Source organism: Halichondria panicea, chromosome 1 (genome assembly GCF_963675165.1).
Source record: "Halichondria panicea chromosome 1, odHalPani1.1, whole genome shotgun sequence".
NCBI classification, from domain to species: domain Eukaryota; kingdom Metazoa; phylum Porifera; class Demospongiae; order Suberitida; family Halichondriidae; genus Halichondria; species Halichondria panicea.
The window spans coordinates 16,745,072-16,764,856 of record NC_087377.1 but is presented as its reverse complement, the minus strand read 5'-3'; the positions used below and the strand labels follow the sequence as shown (position 1 = coordinate 16,764,856).

At 39.8% G+C, this 19,785-nt stretch overlaps 4 protein-coding genes and 3 long non-coding RNA genes across 7 annotated transcripts in view; 4 read left to right on the top strand and 3 right to left on the bottom strand.

Annotated features, from left to right (window-relative positions):
• Nucleotides 1-19,785, bottom strand: part of LOC135352234 (uncharacterized) — a 61,240-nt gene that overhangs the window by 3,614 nt on the left and 37,841 nt on the right. The gene's annotated exons all lie outside the window — the stretch shown is intronic.
• LOC135352268 (upstream stimulatory factor 1-like) overlaps nucleotides 1-19,785 on the top strand; it is a 61,606-nt gene that overhangs the window by 8,310 nt on the left and 33,511 nt on the right. The gene's annotated exons all lie outside the window — the stretch shown is intronic.
• On the top strand, nucleotides 5,907-11,350 carry LOC135352248 (uncharacterized). The gene is made up of 9 exons (XM_064551431.1): nucleotides 5,907-6,795; nucleotides 6,881-6,992; nucleotides 7,297-8,033; nucleotides 8,142-8,415; nucleotides 8,521-8,706; nucleotides 8,810-9,110; nucleotides 9,253-9,855; nucleotides 10,293-10,352; nucleotides 11,043-11,350. The coding sequence occupies exons 3-9, from the start codon at nucleotides 7,654-7,656 to the stop codon at nucleotides 11,240-11,242; spliced, it is 2,004 nt and encodes a 667-aa protein (XP_064407501.1). The 5' UTR covers nucleotides 5,907-6,795; nucleotides 6,881-6,992; nucleotides 7,297-7,653; the 3' UTR covers nucleotides 11,243-11,350.
• On the bottom strand, nucleotides 12,718-13,893 carry LOC135352281 (uncharacterized). The gene is made up of 5 exons (XR_010399715.1): nucleotides 13,857-13,893; nucleotides 13,618-13,783; nucleotides 13,134-13,238; nucleotides 12,894-13,083; nucleotides 12,718-12,814 (listed from the first exon to the last, which is right to left on the bottom strand). It is a non-coding gene; the product is annotated as an uncharacterized LOC135352281 (long non-coding RNA).
• LOC135352291 (uncharacterized) lies at nucleotides 14,019-15,220 on the bottom strand. Its single transcript, XR_010399725.1, has 3 exons — nucleotides 14,864-15,220; nucleotides 14,613-14,820; nucleotides 14,019-14,379 (listed from the first exon to the last, which is right to left on the bottom strand). It is a non-coding gene; the product is annotated as an uncharacterized LOC135352291 (long non-coding RNA).
• Nucleotides 15,668-17,173, top strand: LOC135343012 (uncharacterized). Its single transcript, XM_064539931.1, has 5 exons — nucleotides 15,668-15,826; nucleotides 16,058-16,235; nucleotides 16,298-16,450; nucleotides 16,497-16,792; nucleotides 16,872-17,173. Exons 1-5 carry the CDS (start codon nucleotides 15,808-15,810, stop codon nucleotides 17,171-17,173), a joined length of 948 nt encoding a protein of 315 aa, XP_064396001.1. The 5' UTR covers nucleotides 15,668-15,807.
• LOC135352296 (uncharacterized) lies at nucleotides 17,857-19,033 on the top strand. The gene is made up of 3 exons (XR_010399731.1): nucleotides 17,857-17,989; nucleotides 18,100-18,418; nucleotides 18,986-19,033. It is a non-coding gene; the product is annotated as an uncharacterized LOC135352296 (long non-coding RNA).

The following is a 19,785-nucleotide window of genomic DNA, read 5'->3' as shown; positions in this document are numbered from 1 at the left end:
CTGGCGTCTAGAAGAGAGAAGAGATGGAACTGTGTCTAGAGTTGTCTCTGTCTTTTTTTTGTGCTGTTTATATTAATAAAAGGACATGCGAAGATGGAGTGTGGGCGGAAGTTAGACCTTTTTAGTGTACACAAGAAGGTGTGCTATGTTACGTGAACATGCATCCTATATAACAGCATCACTGTGCTCAGACTGCATGGGTATGCATGCATGTTGTACATCTGAAGACCAATAAGGGCATGCAGTACAACAGATGTGCAGCTGCAGCTGCATAGCAACAAAGACTTTGTTTTATTTGCTGTTCTTGCAAAGAAGAAAAGAAATTGAGTTTAGACATGGTTTGAGAGCTGTTTGACAAAACTGTGGAACTAGGTAAGTTCCCTCAACATGCTGAACAATGCTGTACAATGTAATTGCACAGCTATTGTATAATAATTATTGTACCAGGGTGTCATACAGTACACAGGGGAGCATCTGTACAATGTAATTGCACAGCTATTGTATTGTACCAGGTGTCATACAGTACACAGGGGAGTATCTGTACAATGCAATTGCACAGCTATTGTATAATAATTATTGTGCCAATTGTACCAGGGTGTCATACAGTACACAGGGGGAGTATCCCCTCTGGCTCCAACCCCCCCCCCCCTAAAATTTGCATTCAGGTATTAGTAATGTTGTATGACTGAGTATCCATAGCCTGTATACTAACCAGGGTATTGAAATAGCATGCAGTTGACTTTTTTTAAAAGAATGCCTTATATTTCCCCCCTCTACTTTAAAATCCTGGGTGTCATACAGGATTTTAAACTCACAGTTCTTTACTGTGAGACTACTCTGGTCCCGGTGAATGTCCGGAGCGCTATAGCTATTCGTAACACATAAAGTTTAGTTTCATTGCATGCATGTCTGACCAAGAACCACTGCTGTTTTCAACTGTACTTGTCATAGCGTACGTTGCACTATTATTGCATAGATGCAGTAAGTGGTCAATATAAGTTCCGTTTATGTAGTACGCCAGTACGTTTACACTGTATTAAAAGCGTTGCAATTTACCGTTGCACGTTGCAAGTATACATTTTGCAAAAAAACAAACAAAGAGACAATCCTAGTCACCTCGAGTATCGTAGCTAGACTAGTTACTTAGCTATATGCTGTACATATTTGATGCTATGTTTCGATTTATAATTATTGTACATACTAGATCTACTGCTTTTCACGTGTATATACATTATAGTTGTGAGACGCCAACTGCCCAGAGGGAAACCACGCCATTCGCAAAAATACGCAAAAATACGCCTAATTCCCTCTCACGTCTAAAGTTCTTTCAAAATGGTGGTCGTACTTTTTTGAAGGTACTATAATTATAATTAATTATTGTTGTAAGAATTGATGTGAAAAACCATATTGCAGGATGATGTTGAAAGTGACACGTGTTGGAGAGAGCATTATACTGGACACCCTTGTATGACCAGACCACTGTAAAGTATCGACACAATTGGAGGTATGTATTATTATGCTGCTGTATTGCCACAATGTTTTAGGTATAGTGGCTTCACCCAAAAAAACAATTGCAACAGTATACCATACTTATCTGACTTAGTTATCTGTCTATATACATATACAGCGGTCAATATCCCATTCCGTTTGCATAGTACGTTTAAAGTGTTTCCATTTTGATAAGTACTGTATTAAAAGCGTATTTTACTGTACCGTTGCTATATACCATTGCACTTTACAAATGCGGTGTGCTGTGTTTTTTAATACAAAGCGACAATCCTCTAGTAACATAATATCCAGCTAAATTTTGCTTAGCTATAAGCCTATAGTTCTACATAGATCTAACAACTGAGAAATATAACGCACCATTCACCGCACTATTTTAATCTTAGCATAATTGCTATAGCTATCTTACATGTAGCTATAATACAAAGCTAGCAAGCTGCAAAATGTCATGATAACTATAGCTGCATGGGTGACCAAAGTAATTTTAACAACAGAAAAAAGCTCTTATCTTGAGCGTCCTTTTTAGTATTTAATTTGCGCTGTATCAGTGTATTATGCACGTACTACGTAAACGGAACGGGGACTTTATATTTACCACTTTGTAAGTTCAATTGATAAAAATTGCTGCTACAGAAATCCCAAATTTCCTTGTGCGCAAAACGATTTTTGATTGCCACACACCCTCCTAATTAATGCAAATCTATACTGCCACCTGGTGGCACATTGTCTGCCCGGCCTTGCAGCTGTAGCTGTTCTTCTTAAGCTAACAGTTCTATTGATTATAATAATTTATAGGACAACGCAGTTTAATTAAACTTTTATATCATTTCGGATTAAGCTTTATATGCAGCTCTTTTCTGACAATTAAGGGAAGGCTTGTAGTGGATTATAGCATCTGTTGCACCGCTGCATCTGTTGCACCGTTGCATCTGTTGCACCGTTGGATCTGTTGCACCGTTGCACCTGCTGTATCTATTGCACCGTTGCATCTGTTGCATCTGTTGCACCTGCTGTATCTGTTGCACTGTTGCATCTGTTGCACCATTACATCTGTTGCATCTGTTGCATCTGTTGCACCGTTGCACCTGCTGTATCTGTTGCACCGTTGCATCTGTTGCACCGTTGCATCGTTGCATCTGCTGCATCTGTTGCATCTGTTGCACCTGTTGCATCTGTTGCACCGTTGCACCTGCTGTATCTGTTGCACCGTTGCATCGTTGCATCTGTTGCATCTGTTGCATCTGTTGCACCGTTGCATCTGTTGCATCTGTTGCATCTGTTGCACCGTTGCATCTGTTGTATCGTTGCACCGTTGCATCTGTTGCACCGTTGCATCTGTTGCACCGTTGCATCTGTTGCACCGTTGCATCTGTTGTATCGTTGCACCGTTGCATCTGTTGCACCGTTGCATCTGCATGTTGCACTGTATACGTATACGTTCTGTTGCATAATTATAATAATTATTATTATGCTGAATTATTATGTTAATAATTTCTTTCCCATGCATGCAGTCACTGCATGCAGTCACTGCATGCAGAGAGAACATGCATGCATGACGGCATGTATATATATATAGAAGCTGTGGAGGACCCTCTGAACTATAATACCTGACTGCATGCATGTGGAGACTATAATTATAATTATATATAGCTATTTAATATACATGCATGCATGCTATATAATTATAGTGTTCAAAATAATGTGACTTATAATAATGAATTATAAAGTGCATGGATGTTGTGATACATCATATATGCACTCGGTAAATTGCACACATGTATGCATGCATGCATGCACTCTCATTTATATAATTATAGTCATACACATAATTAGATATGTATATAATATAGCTATACCATGCATGCATGCATCCTTTCAGTCATGCACGCATTTTTTACTGTGGTGTCAACATCATCAATTATCACTGCTTGCATTTATTATTATATCCGGCATAATTACCGTGTGCAATAATTAATTATATCTACTTAGAAACGTTCACAGGGAGAAGAACCTTTCTACCAGTGTCAATGCACCACTCAGTATATCTGTTTCTCCTGTATACAATTCTGTGTAAGAAAAACTGATGATGAAGTTTGTTCATGCTACACAGAATACGCTTGTATCTGGAAATCCAAGCAAATGTTTGCTCTGCTGTCATGAGGTTAAGTATAGAGGGTTCAATTCTTGAACCTTGGGACGATGGTATGTTGTCTGTGACAGTCTGTTCGTACATGATTTTTAATGTGCAAATCATCAATAACCTGCATGCATGCATGTATATATGTAATGATGTCATGATTATAATAATAATATACATACCTTGGTGATTTTCTGCCACATTAGGTCATATGGTTTTGGCAGTGCAAGGGGCTGTTTTGCTGCACGGAGACTATCAAGCTGGCACATATTGTCATAAGCAACTTCAGTGAAGTATAATCTCTCCCCATTTGTCTGGAGGTACGTCCTTCAGAGTCTGATAGAGCCAGACAATCACAATCAAGAATATACTTGAGAGGGTGATTCAGACCTGCATGCATTTATAACATCATGCACAACAGCATGCGTATAATTATATAATTATATGCAATGCAGCATGAACTTACCGATAGATTGTTCTCCAAAACTCAATATGTCCGCAGGGGCGCACAAGAAATACATGTCCTCTACTCCACAGCTGAATCTTTTTTCGCTCCCCTAGATATTTTTTGCACTGAATCACACTCTTCTTCACAACTATAGAGATGCTTACAGCAACAGAAGGGAACTCTCGAGCAAAGTCTTGTACTCCTGCAAATATGGAGTTAAAAAGAGTATTATATATATGCATGTCAATGCATAATAAATAGAGCACGGGCATAATAAATAGAGCACGTGCATATATACATCCATGCATGCATGTATATATCCATGCATGCATGTATATAATTATATAATAATTATAGGACTTCAATCTATATATACCTGTCCAGCTGATTTCTTCGCTCCACATGCAGTAACCAAGGAAGCCTCTTACATCTGTTGGATAGCTGAGCGATTCCGCTTTCGAGTGATGTTGAATGCAGAAACCACTGTTTGCTCTGGGCTGCTTAACGCATATTATTATTATACACTTGGAAAGTTCAGCAGTGGCATACTAGGGACTTTACACAAGACAGGAAACATGCAGTGAGGGAAACAAAGTTTCCAGTTGCCATCAATGGACCAACACTTGCCACAACCTGTTATAATTATGCAACTGGTCAATTGAACAACATTTTCTTATGCATGCATACCTCGTTCAATGCACCCTTTTCTAGGGACATGCTGGTACATACTGCTGCATTGCTTTTCGACAATGTATTGCATGTATTCCAGCTTGTCACTGTTCAAGTGGACTATCATTTCATCAGGACGGAGGTGCCCATTTCTTGCTTCATCCTCAAGCTCTCCATTGTAGAACATTTGTGACACTGCTTTGCGTGTCAATTCATGAGGTGAACCTATAATTATATAAATTCAATGACAGAACATGCAGTATATGAAAACATCATAATATGCATTTTGTAAATAAAAATACACAGCATGCAGGCAGCAGATCATGCATGCATGCAGCAGACAAGACTATAAAGTATAGTATAAATATACCTTTTCTGTTTTTCATCCAAGCTTGCATATACATTTTGTTGCTTACACGATTTCATTGAGAATTCTGTGTATGATTCGCTGAATCCTGAAAAAGATACCCAGCAATGTAAGCTGTGTGTGGTTATAATATACACATATATAACTTATATACCTCAAGCTGCATAAAAGTTCGTACAATTCCCTCTCGCAATAGATCACATCCGAAACCTCAACCAAATCTCTAGGTTGATTGTACAACTTTTCACCGGTACTTGTTTTCCGACCATACGCTGAATAGTGATATATGTAGTTGCAATTTCGACATTTTAGTGCATGCTTGACACCAATTTCAGGACCAGATAGAGAATATACGGTGACAACTGTTGAGTGAGTCTGCATGCCCACTTATACGACAGCTGTCATTAATGCAGCTATTAACGGGAGGAGTGAGAAACCTGCACATACATATTTGGATTTGGGTCAGCATGCATACATGAGTATACAATAATTATAACTAATAATTATATGCATCAACGATATACCAATTAAATATAACTATTTTGGAAATTTAAAACCGGCAAATTAAAGTTGTACCGGTGGAAACAACTCATTGCCATAATTATATAGTAGTGCGATGCCAATTTGATATGAAAACTCGGCCTGGGAACGGGCTAATTATAAACATGCATGCACGCAATCCCTATAACATACCTGGGAATGTGGTTCAGAGTGCTGTCACTAGTATGTGTGTTGTCAAACACAGGTGCATCCACACAAGTTTCAATAATGTCTATGTACACTCTGCATCTGTCTTCATGGATGCAGTAGCTAGGATCCATCAGTGAGCACACAACCTTAGTCCTGTTAGGCACATTCACAGGAACCTTCTTCGTAACATACATCAGTTGCATGCACTTCTGGAGTCCGATGTCAGCAACAAGAAGTATCTGTGCAACTTTAGGTGCCAACCAAAACGTTTCGGTGGACACTTTACTTCCTTTACCGAGTAACTGTTTGGCAGCAGTGACAATAGCTGGAACAATCTCAGTGGTAAGACTCTCCATTTGTTTTGCCTGGGACACCTTCACTTTAGCAGTGGCTTCTGCAACACTTGGGTCATACCTGGGACGCTTACTGGCAGCCATTTCAGAATCAATATGTATTTATAGTGTATCTATACATGCACAGACTAGTGGATCATCACTCTACATACTGTACAGTCAAGGTCGACGGTAGTGGTGCAGAGAGGGTGCACTGCAGAAAGTTTATTACACTTTGTGTGCATGGCAGCTATAGAAATCACTATAGAGATCACTGTAGCAGCTCCTCCATAACATGTGGCAGGCATATATATAGAGACTTACTTAGACCTATTAGGACATTGTAAATCCAAGCCAATCCCTCTGCAAGTCTACTCTGTTTAGCAAGCCAAGTTAATTTTCATCAAGTTCTTGATATATTTTTTATAGGGCCCACCATGGATTCTGAATCAGACAGTGAAAGTCAAACTGTTGACTATTTCATTGATATCTTTGAAAAAAATAACAGATTTGGTGTGTACAAGGACTCATCGTTCAAGGCATTGAGTAACTTCAAGATTGACTTTTCGTATGGAGTTCAGAATGAGGATGGACCGTTGTCTAGATATATATGCACAGTCACCTTCAGTGATGGAACTACTCTCGGGTACGTTGTTACTGATAATAGATGTCACCATCCACATTTATATATATAGAGCATATTCATCATTACACTATAATAATTATTATAGAGAAGGATATTTTCCCAATGATTGGACCAAAGGTGGCAGACGATCTCTCATTGACTCACTAAGATTTTCTGTGCACAATCCTTCAATCACCACTCATGCATCAAACACACAGGTAAAGATATATATTTAGGTGTCTTGATGTACAATGTAAGTATAACTATATATTACACACATGCATGCAAATCCCGATATTAAAATATAAGCATGCATGATAATTTTTGCGATTTTGCGATAACATTATGAGATTGCGTTAATATGTATACATCACGATCCTTACCACAAAGGTTATAAGATTGTAACGTCTTGCTGATGATTTGGCAGGATTTTTTAGAGGGATTTTATCTATATATATATGGTAGCTATTGATTAAGCTATCAATCTATATAATTAATATTAGCTCATAATTATATATACAGCTCGAGGCTTACCTCATGAAAAAGCTGGAGGATTTCTATTGCCTCAAGTCGGAGTCTGAAGATCCACACCATTACACGAAGCAAGTGGCAACGATTGTAGGTCTGCAACCACATTCTGAACTTTGGGTGTTCAACGGTCAAGTGCACATGAATGCCGATAGGGATCTAGTAGATCCAAAAACTAGTCCATTCATTTGGCTCGGGGACTACGTTTCAGGCAGTGTACTACATAAACATAGTCTTCCTACCTCAAAAGAGGCATCGACTGTCCCGGCATCTCTTGATCCATCATAATTCCATTCATTGTTGGAAGCTTTGGAGAATGTGTACCAACATAACATTCCAGCAGCCACTCTCATGATCGGAGCAAAAGTCCTTGCAGTCCACTATTCTCTCCTGCAGGATATTGGAATTCAAGTGCCAGCTGCTATTGCTGTTGGGAACGTCTCGCTAGGCAAAACACGGAGTGCTGAAGCAGCTTTATCCCTGGTTGGAATGGATACTGTCAGCAAGGTGAAATCTATCACAGATGTTAAAGCTATCAAGTTTGGCAGTCTCACATCATTGGGCATGATTATTGATGACCCGTCTCAACCATCTGAAGTATCGGAGAAGCTGCTCTTTCATTTTGATAGAGGTACCAGAGCCACTACTACTTCTTTTGATGCCCCGAAAACTACGTTTCTCACATCAATGAATACTACCTGCCTGCAAGCTTTATCAAGCATGGATCCAAGGTATTATGATTTTCCCAGTTTTCATATATATATATATAGATAAAGGACATTTAAGTGCCTCAAACATTTCGGCTATAATAATACGAGGTCTTAATTATAATTATATAGATACATCACTAGGGCTGTTCTCGTTCCTTTTGAGGAAAGTGGACATATTGAAGCAGCAAGACGTGTTGATGCTGACAGAAAGTTGAAACGAATCATGGCAAAGGAAGCTGGGAAAGCTGTAGGTGTTGTAATGTCTATGGGGAAATTCTTCAAATCACCAGAGGCAGACAACTTTTTCAAACACATTGTTACCCGTGTTGAGCATCTAATGCCAGATAACACCTGTCATCGCCTTCTCGTTTCTTACTCTTGGTTGCTTGGAGCAACTTTCAAGGTGAAAATGCGTATATAATTATATAAGCTTATAATTCATGTATATATAGACCCCCACAATACACAGTGTATAGTTGGTTTGCTATAATTATAATAATACATGCAGATACTGTCTGTTGCAAACGTCCTGAAACCTGAGGCTGAAGAAATGATATGGAAGTACTTCGAAAACACAATGGTTCCAATCATTACCAAGTATCAGCTGGAACCTATGGAGGCCCAAGTAGACTTAACAAAAGAAGACATCCAGCGTGTTCTGTGTTCATCAGTTGCACAGCAGCCTTCCAGCACTGTGAGTTAACAACAACTATATATAACATGCAAGAGTATACTGTAAACAGTTTTATACTAATTATTATATGCAATTTATATGTATATGCATTGCATGCATGCAGGTGTTGACTTTCGTACGGAATATAAGCTCTCATCAGTTTGCAATCAACGTTGGGCAGTTGAGGAAGCACAATGAATCTATGGGAAAGTCCCTGTCATCCTCATTTAAGAGTGCTCTTACGAATTTGTTCAGGGGCAGTATCAAACCAAGTGTTCCACAGCTATTCCTCAAACCTGGAGTGAACCTTCCCTACGTGCAGACGGGAATAAAAGGAAGAAAATCACCCAACAACGTGTACGTGCGGAGTTTTGTGATACAAAAATCGTCTCTCAGCAACGACACAGTAGCAAAACTAGAGAAAGGTAAATTAATTATTGGGTTATGTAGGAAAATGCTATAACTCTTTATTCAATTAATGAGGCAATATCCCCCCGCCCCTAAAAGCCGTATGTTCAAAAATAATTAATTCATGGCAGTCATCATTTATATATATAATAATTATAGCCTCCTCTGAACTGAAACAAACTCCTGCATCCTCCTCTCAACAAATTCCTGCATCCTCCTCTCAACAAACTCCTGCACGTGAGGCTCACCAGAGCAGGAATGTGAGGCAAACAGCTGCAGTTACATTGAAGAAAAAATTGTATTCTCCTGCCAAGTTGTGTAGGTCTCCCAAGAAGAAGCGATGCACGACACCACACCTCTCACTTTCTTTGAATGAATCACCTTCAAGTTCTGAGGCAGAATTATACACACCTCTCAACAGATCACACCAATTACATCGGACAATGATGAAGTTGAGTTTACTACACGGTCCGACGTTATTGAGCATTCCTCACTATACTTACTCCTCAAAAGAAGAGAAAAGAGAGACCTCTGCCAACACCAAGAGGAGTTTTTACTATAGCACTCCAATTAACAAACATTCTGTGGCTGCTCTCAAGCAATCATTTTCTCCAATCTACCACAAGATTAAACCGAGAAAGCTACAAAAACATTTTGAGGGCAGTCGTCATGATGCAGATAAAAAGACCTCCATTTCATCCATTACTCAAAGGGCACATCAGGATCCCCCAATGCTTGAATTGCAGCAAAAAGTCTCCCCTGGTAAGTGAGATAGGTTGGCCGGGACCAGCTATAATTATACATGCATGCATGCATCTATATAAATTATGGGTTTTCACGATTGTGCAAAATAACAGCAATAATTTTTTAATGGAGGTTCCATTTTGTGGACGTTTTGTAGAATGTGTTTCGCGCTATATACGGTATAGACTCTCGGCTCTTTGAATTACGGTCACCTCTCTACATAATTATACCTTTTGTTTCGCTAGGCACGAATTAATTGGCATGCATGCAGGCTGTTAAAGCAGCCACCTTGCTATTTCGGCCAAACTGCATGCGACACTGTCCCTATAATTATTATAATAATACCTGTACATACATGCATACTATGTACATTATAGGGTGACAGGACTATAATAATTATAGTATATATATGTCAATGTTGAGCTCGAATGCATTATTATAAATTATGCATGCAGAACAACAGATCACAGCTATTGAAGTGGTTGACTCGGTCATCAAACTCAAGAAAATACCAGGTAACTTTTCCGGCATACCGTATAGCGCGAAATTTTCGAGGCACTTATATTTCGTGGATTAGCCTCTAAAAGCTATTTCGTTGCACAATGTTCGCGGAATGACTGCTTACCGGAAGCCACGCCTTTAAATCTATGCATGCTATAGCAGGTAATTCAATTTTTGTGGACTTAATTTTCGTGTAGGATTCTAACCCACGAAATCCGCGAAAATTAAGCCCCTCGAAAATTTCGCGCTATACGGTAGTCCATATAAATTATGTGAGGATGCATGCATGATTATACCACCAGCATGCATTAGTGCGTTTTGGTGCTGCTTTTTATGAGGTGCGTTTTAAAAAATAGGTGGTGCAATTTTTGGAGAGGTACATTTTTCAGAGAGACGTTTTGTACAGAGGTGCGTTTTTTAGAGAGGTGAATTTTGTAGAGAGATGCATTTGTAGAGAGGTGCATTTTTCATAGAGCGTTTTTTCAGCCAACTCCACCCATCATGTGGTTTGGTCAAGACAGCAGCATCTAAAAAATGGCTTTTGCAAACGTACCTCTGCTTTCAAGCGTGAAAGTAAAAATCATGCAGCACACATGCATGCATACACTGTCATGCACACAGTAATTTGTTTTCTCAACAGCAACATTTTATTCATGCACACGTCACCATGCCCATTAATATTTTGTGCTACTGTATATATACAGAAGACGAGAAACACTGCCAGCAGTGTGGAGGGAAATTTACGAAGAAGGGAAAACGCATGTGGGTCGGGTGTGAGGCTGACTCATGCTGGCGATGGTATCACTACACCTGTGTAGGTTTGAAGGAGCTGCCTTTCGAGAGCCAAGTTTGGATATGTCCAAGCTGTCATCCACCAGCTGGAAAGTTATCCGTGATTAACTGAATAATGCCAAACTTTCGAATAATGCCAAAACTATCTGTACGGTATACTATTATTATCTATTTACCCAGTTATGGTCATAATTACATGCATAATAATATGTTTGATTTGTGCATAGATTGAGTAGTTAACAGGGATTGGAAACGGGATCACGTGCGACAATGACTCCAACGTTGCCTCTTGCATTTGATGCATGATTTGAGATGGCTTAAGGGTGTGGTCTGTTTAGGTAAGGCCAGTTGTTAAAAAATTTTCATTACACACAAACTGGAGCTAGGTACGTACACACTAATGACTATACCAGCCCAAAACAAACACTCAGCCTAGGAGAAAGGTGCCTCAAGCTGCCTGACTGCTCTCCCTGTGTCAGAATTCGGTTTCAACGTACCTACCCTGCCGGCCCGACTCTCGCACTTCTCAGTTAACACTGAATTCTCTATCAAACCGACTGCTCTCCCCGTGTCAGAATTCGGTTTCAACGTACCTACCCAGCCGGCCCGACTCTCGCACTTCTCATTTAACACTGAGTTCTCTATCAAACCGTCGTCAAACCATAGATGGTCAACACGCCCCAAGGGAAGTTTCCCATTGTTATATACTTCACAACGAGATCAGAAACGTAACGTCCTATCAGAACCACACCTACAGCCAATCTCCGGAGAACACCTCCTGGGACCACATGCAAACGTCACATAAGGAGTCCTCCAAAACATCGCTGCGGATGGGCTATTGAGCAGAATGTATGAAAGTCCAATCCACAAAATCCTTCACCCCACTCGTGATGTCCTTGGCCCTGCTGCAACATCGACAAATAATATTTGTACACAAATGGGGCAATCCTACATCTCGGCAATGAATTGGCAGAGATGGCTAAGATTCTGCCTCTCATTTTCACTCAAGCCATCAGAGGAGCTCGTTCCATTGTGGCAACATCCCTTCCAATTGCATGCATGACTAGTGACCAGCGAATCACTGATCATCAAACATTGCATGAACATTTGCATGATTGCTACACGGAACTATAGAGATTGTTAAAGGGAATACATAGGTATGCATGCAAGTATAGCATTTCAGCAGGAGAATGAGTCAATTAGAGTTTGGATCTTGGCAGAATGGGTTTTTTCCAGCTTTATAGCATTTCACTGTGTATGCATTCCTCCTTCGAACCATTCTGTGCAGGTAAAATAGATGGTGCTGCTTATTCATTGCACACAGAATATGCTTAAATCTACCAAGCCAGACAAATGTCTGCTCGCCAGCCTGTGTGTTTGCGTCAGGGCACTTTTCTTTGAGCCTTTGAGGAGAATATATATAGCGTATGGCATTCAGGGTTTACATGATTGGGAAGGTGGAACGTGTCAATTATCTTCTCGATATTGAGCCATACCTTGTCCATTGGGGGCAGTAATGGTAAGGCTGCTCTTGCAAACTTCAGTCTATTCACATTGCACATGTTGTCATACGCTAGGTACTGTAACATAGCAGTTGGCAGAAAGTGGTAGTTTGTCTGCATGTTGACTCAACGTTTGAAGCCACTTGATTAGGATGAAAAAAACTTGCATTGGTGATTCCGACCTGCACGTATATCATTATATAAAATAACGCATCCACATAATTATGTGTGCAGTACATTATACTGCATGCGTGTTCTCACTTGTATAATGGTTGCCAAGCTTCTATATGGCCTCCTGCTCTCACAACAAATTGGTGTCCCCTCGACCACCTCCGGAGACGTTTTGCTTTTCCAGTAATTTTGCGACATTCTGTAGACTCTATCATCGGTTTGGCAACATGAAGGCTCTTTGACAACAGTGATGGGTTTGTTGCTAGTAGATCATGGGTTCCTGATTATAGTATAATTATGCGCACACTATACACATTAAATATTATATACCTTGAGAAATAGCTGCAGATTTTCCTATTTCAATTTCAGAAGTAGTGTTTTGTAGAACCGTGTCTATTGTTTTCTCTTCATCAAAGTTAACCGAAACATCATCTCCTATAATTATCAGGGTGCACATAATTAGTGAGTACATGCATGCATGGTTAAAGAGTGCTAATATATAGCTTAAGTAACAATCTTTTAAGATTATCTCTAAAAAATGTTCAGCTGCCGCCGTTATTCGAATACAGTTATTGGCAGCATGCTGAATTAACCAGCTGCTTTCTCTCAGACTGAGGATAAAGTTCACATAGCAATTATAATTATATACTCAACAAAGTATATCAGCAATATTACTGGACCGGATGTGATACGGGATTAATAATTATAGTATACAAGTTCCAGTGTATATATACATGCAGTAATATTATTTTGTAGCACATCATGCATATAGACTATTCAGTATAATGGTGTATAATTATTGTAATTATTTCACCATTTTGAACTTTGCAGTGCTTCAAAAAACTCCTGAGATCTGTTGGTACTGGTGGTACCTGTGACTCCAAATACTGGCAGTGATCCTGACAAAAAGCTTTTCCAGGCACCGGCGGATAGGTGCACACATCTGGCATAGATATTGATGGAATTCGGTCCACAACATACTGTGAACGATGACAATAATAATAATACTGAATGTATGTTGCAGGACTTGGATGATAATTTTTGTGCATTTACCTTCAGTCTGTGCACGCAATGTGGAAAAACAAGTTTCCAAATCCGTCAGTAACCCACAGAGTGCCACAACCTATATTATAATGATAATAGCAATGTATATATTATTATTATTATGAGTAGAAAAACTTTCCTCTTTTCTTGCAAACAGCAGTGCAGTCAGTTTCACAGTGAGGGTATATATACTGCATGAGCAAATTGTTTCAATCATTTCCATTGTTTCCTCTCTGTCACTGTCTCGTTTGAAGGTGAAATGACTTAGGGAAAAAGTAGGATTGGTTGCTAGTACAAGAAACCTAATTTCATTCTCAATCTCTCCATTGTAGAATGCATCTGCTGCAATCTTTTCTGTCATGGCTGAATTAACAAGAAGTAAAATTAATGCGGATGCAAGCCATGTGTATATAATTGAATTTATATACATTAATATAATTATAATTATAGCATAAAACATTGGTCCTTGTTGAGAGAATGAGTGTCATTGTATGTTTCACTAAAACCCTGGAAGGAAACCCATGAGTGGTTCCTGCGGAGTGATAAACTTGATAGGAGCAAATGATTGCAATGACTGTTATAATATAATAATACCATATACATAGCCGAGGGGCTTAATTTTCACTGTTTTTGAGGTATAATATAGCAGTTAGGTGCAAAGATAGAAAGCGTAACCTGCATGGGAGTGATTCCGGTAAGCAGTCAACCCAAAATTCCGCGCTATATATAATTATATATACAGTGCATTATACATAATGTACTTACGCAAGGGAGCACTGAAATTCTAGGAGAGGCCGAGTGAAGAAAACGGTGTCATAAACTTCAATTAAATTTTGCTGGCTCTGATAGTATTGAAAGCCAGAGGTTTGTTTTCTCCCCCACATCGCATAGTTATAAGTCAAACCACATGGCTGACACCTATAAGAGTGACTTTCGGCAATTTCTTCACACCAGATAATGTGTAAAGGGTGACCTGGAGAAGTTTATAAAACCAAAGTGCATATTTTATTACTTACTTCACAGTCATGATTTGAAGTCAATTGACGTTGGCATTCAAAGCAGTTACACACTGGAGGAGCTAACAGAGTTGGTGATGGATGGTTAGATGTGAATGTGGCTATTAGGTGTGGACAATGAATCGTAATGAAAGAGGCTAGCAAGTGTGCATCATCCATATCTGTGACTTTTGCTATGTACTTGGATACATGGAAGGTGTTTAGTGTCTTCGGAAATCCAGAAAGCACGGAACATATCCGTGCTATCTTGTTGATACCATATCGTCCCACCAGGTACGTAGCGATATCATGCTCAGATATGTCTTTTGAAGATGCAGGCAGCTCAATAGTCTTGAACAATTCACAAGCTTCAGTAATCTTGCTTGATGACATAACTGTTTTGATGCTTCAGTTAAATTCTTTGGCAGTTTTCTCTTCTTCTTAGCATCCATATCTCTGTAGCTATAAGTGACTGTGTATGCTATAAACTTTGATTAGCTAAACCTTGGCATGAAATATAGCCTATATTCTAGCAGTTGCAAGATGAATCAGCATTAATTGTGATTTTTGTGGGTGAGGTGTGTCAAGGTGGTGTCCAGATCTAGTTGTGTAGAATATTCTATTCCAGTACAATAACCTACTGTAAGGCGCGCCATTGTGGTAAAGTATAAGCATTATCATTGGTGGACAAGGTGTCCAGTTACTGGTGGTTTGTGTCCTCTACTCTGCTTCCAGTGTATGGTTCCAGTACTGTAAGGCGCACTGATTTCGTCATTGCGGTCAAATATGAGCATTATCATTGGTGGACTGAGGTGTATGGCGCGCTGACTTGCCACATACCGGAGACCTGCATGGTAAATCTAAGAGAGAAGTCTATCATGTCTTTGCTGTCAATAGTAGCTGCTATCTAGCGTCAGTGTGCCTCAGACAAGCAAGAAACAAGTGCAAGTTGACCTCTGGCAAGCATGGAGCACTCATCACCAGGTTAGTCAACTGCATGAATGTACAGCCATTTGGAATGACTTTTAGATTGTATACTGGCATCATTATCCCTTGCATGCATGCCTGTCTCTGAACAGACAGCCTTTTGCCGAGATATTAGATCTATTTTGTGAAAATATTTTTCCAAAACATGTATATTAGCAGGAATTGCATGTGACAATTACATGTAATTTCCTTGGTAAAACCATATAATTATGTACTGTTTTTGTGCAGAATTCACAGAGCAAAACAATGCCATTGGCTACCTGAAAGCAGGCGACATATTTACTCCCCTGACAAACTTTACTTTCAAGTTCGTTTGCAGAGTTTCGTCACCTTTTGAAAGTGATGACAACACAGATTACAGTGGCTTCATTGTGGAGGTGAAGGCCTCTGGAACAGACGACAAGGGGTTAGTGATTGCATGCATGGTGACTATTAAATTACTATGAATTGTGTTTTACTGTTTTATAGGGTTTGTTTTCTTCCCTGGCATAAAACCCACCAAAAAGGCTTTAACATTGCTAAAGAGTTGGGCAGTGCTGTTCCCGAGAAATTGTTAATGTCTAAGCTTAAAAGCAGTCAGCTCACTGACATCTTCTGGAACAAGCTTGTGGACTTCGAAAAGTGAGATTTATCCATGTACATTATATCTAATGAAATATAATTTTAGTGACCCTGACTATTCTCGAAGAATCAGAAAAGCAATTGTTGCACTAGGAAGGCAGCCTGATAGTGAGATTATTGTTCTCAGTCCTTATGTCCATGTGAAAGAGGACGGTGAGATCATACCACTTCGAGAATGCACTTACGTATGGGTCGAGAGTGTAATCAAGAAAGAAGGAGTAGTTCCAAGCGGGGTACAGTTTTACAAGACACTCCCTACCATCCCTACTCCTGATAGGCCATTGGATGTACTGTTAGGTGGCCTGCGTGAGCTGACTCAGCAATTTCTACTCTGCTGTCTTTGTGTTAGGTTAGTTAATATTAATGTCCATCCTATAACTGCACGCATGTGACTGCATGTCATCCATTACCTTTTTTATAGGCTCTGTGGCTTCCTCGTTGTTTTATGAGAAGCTACAAGCAACTTACGGGAGTTTTGGTGTCACAATGGTTGTGGGAGAAGTAAACCGTGGTAAAACCAAGAGTGTGGAGCTCTGTCTAGCTGCACTAGGAGTCATACATGCTCGTTTCTCTTCCATCAGTGATGCTCTCTTACGGAAGTTGCTTCATGGTGGTATGCCGTGGTGTTTTGACGACCCTGACACGGCAGAGCAAGTTATGAAGATCCTGCTGACAGTCTTCGGTGGTAATACAACTGATAATGCACTGTCAAGTGGCTCTTAATTTTTGTCGTGTGTCTCCTCTAGTAACAGCCAATGTGCACATTTTGGATGCTCTAGCTTCAATGGACAAGAGGTATATAATCTTATAAACCTATAGTATTATACAGTTTACGTACGTAGTTGCTAATCGGCATTTAATAAAAGCTAACTATTGCATGGTTATAATTATGTAGTCAGCGCGCCTTGCTATGCAGAGCCTTCCTATAATAATTATTGCCTTAAGTTGCTACACCCGTGCTCCCCCACACTCTATATAGGGTGGTATGCAGAGGAAGAATTGTAATGTTTCCTCATCACCTTGAGTACAATCTCCAGTCGACAGAGGCAATAAATGAGATTTTCTCATTGGCACCAGCAGCCGGACCAGCCGTTGTGAGGATTGGGTACAATGTGGCTTGTATGCAGCCCACAAAGCTCAAGAATATTCAAGCACACATTAAGGAGATGTTACCCAACCTTGACTCCAGAGCAGTGATTGAATACAGTCTTCTTCTGGCTTCTGCTCTGGAGGTTTGTTTCATTTTTGGAATCAGCCCATAATCATGATTGCCTGTATATGCATACGCTGCAAAATCATGCACTTCTACTTTTTGCTATATAATTATATACATGCATGCAGCATGATATATACACTTTACACATGCATTCATGTATGCGCAGATATCCGGGATGAGTGACATAGCTAGTTGATGGAGATAGTCTGATTTCTTGGTTTGACGATATACTTGTGCCGGGAATAAAGAAATTTCAGAGTTCAGTCACCAGTAACCTTGGAAATTACTTGGTGGCATATGCCAGAGCTTCTTCCATTTCTGAGGTATTATAATCATGCATGCATGACGTCAATTCATGACCGTGAACTTTATGCCGCAGTATACGTATAATTATTATTATATATTTATCATATTGAAAAAACACATTTGATAGATTCTGAGAGTGATCAACCCCAAATGCTCTTATTTTATTGGTGACGAACGAAGAAAGCAAATTGGAGTTGCCGTACTACTCAAGCAATTCTTGAAAGGCTTAGACCTTAAGGAAATACCGCACGAAGAGGAAAGTGGGATTAGGAAAAAGCTTAGGAGACGTGCGAATGTGAAGACAACTGCCACCCAGTATTTTCTGGCCGAGAAGAATGAAGGAACAAAAATCACACGAGAGAATGGTGTAGGCCATTCCTGCATGATCGCTCCCCATTCAGATGTACCCCAGGAATTTTTTGACATCGTGGAGGCCAAAGTAGAAGGTAAATTATAATACATGCATGATGCAGATCTATATGCATTAGCATTATTATTACCCTGTGTAATGGCCTAAATAGATCTCCATAATTATAGTATAGCTGTCTACGTACTGGCTTGCTATTTAGATTTGTATTCACTTCATGCACTTTTTATAATTATAACATGTGGCTGACACTGTCACCTGACGTGCACGAGATATGTATTGTACAAATATAGATAATAAAATGACAATCAGTGGTGACTTAAGTATAACAATACACACTTTACATGTGTGCAGCGTGTGAGCGAGCTATTATTATACACTTTCATGGACTGCTTGAACTGCTAATGAGTTACTACTTACTTGAAAGTTGTAGAAGGCGACAAAAACACTGTCGTTGCATATGCTGTATATAGATTCAAGATTATAATTATATGTAATTACGGTAAAAGTTGTTTTGCCGCTGTGCGATGAAGCTTAACGCAAGGGGTGAATGTTTATGCATGCATGCATGTGCGTCTTTTTTAATTTTAAAATGACTCATGTATAAGCATTATATGTAATCAAAAAAATGTGTCTCCATATACAGAACAAGAGTTGGACTCTGTCGTCCTTACTCCACCCGACACTCCTGCACATAATTATTATTCGCAAACAGGACGTACACCATCATACGCCTCGCCGACCAGAAGCAGGCAACTCATTCACCATTAATGATGAGCAAGCAAGTTCTCTCCGGGTAGAAGATACTCTAGATTCTGACGTCCAGTCCAAACTCATTGTTGAGCAAACGAGTCCTCTCCGGGTAAAGGATACTCTAGATTGTGACGCCCAGTCCAAACTCATTGTTGAGCAAACGAGTCCTCTCCGGGTAAAGGATACTCTAGATTCTGACGCCCAGTCCAAACTCATTGTTGAGCAAACGAGTCCTCTCCGGGTAAAGGATACTCTAGATTCTGACGCCCAGTCCAAACTCATTGTTGAGCAAACGAGTCCTCTCCGGGTAAAGGATACTCTAGATTCTGATGCCCAGTCCAAACTCATTGTTGTTAAGCAAACGAGTCCTCTAGATTCTGACGCCCAGTCCACCAAACTCATTGTTGATCAAACAAATCCTCTCCGGGTAGAGGATACTCTAGATTCTGACACCCAGTCCAAACTCATTGTGAAGCAAACCAGAGCAAAACGGTCAGCAAGAAGGAAGCGTGTACGACCACCTACAGATCCCTTGGTACAAGCTGCAAACAAACTTCAATTAAGGGTGTTTAACAATTACAGCCTTGGAGGATGATCACCAGCCCAAGTCAAAAAGAAAACGCACTAAGATTGACGAGTCGAGGTGCCATGTATGTAAAGAACCATTTATAGATGGTCAAGAAGCCAAGTGGG

What these genes read in the sequence shown, in the direction of transcription:
- LOC135352248 (XM_064551431.1), top strand. Translation starts at nt 7,654, where the DNA reads ATGATCGGAGCAAAAGTCCTTGCAGTCCACTATTCTCTCCTGCAGGAT. An exon ending in TGCTTGGAGCAACTTTCAAG is followed by an intron (nt 8,416 to 8,520) that starts GTGAAAATGCGT and finishes TAATACATGCAG; the next exon opens with ATACTGTCTGTTGCAAACGT. An exon ending in GCAGCAAAAAGTCTCCCCTG is followed by an intron (nt 9,856 to 10,292) that starts GTAAGTGAGATA and finishes TTATGCATGCAG; the next exon opens with AACAACAGATCACAGCTATT.
- LOC135343012 (XM_064539931.1), top strand. An exon ending in TCTGGAACAGACGACAAGGG is followed by an intron (nt 16,236 to 16,297) that starts GTTAGTGATTGC and finishes ACTGTTTTATAG; the next exon opens with GGTTTGTTTTCTTCCCTGGC. An exon ending in ATTTCTACTCTGCTGTCTTT is followed by an intron (nt 16,793 to 16,871) that starts GTGTTAGGTTAG and finishes CCTTTTTTATAG; the next exon opens with GCTCTGTGGCTTCCTCGTTG.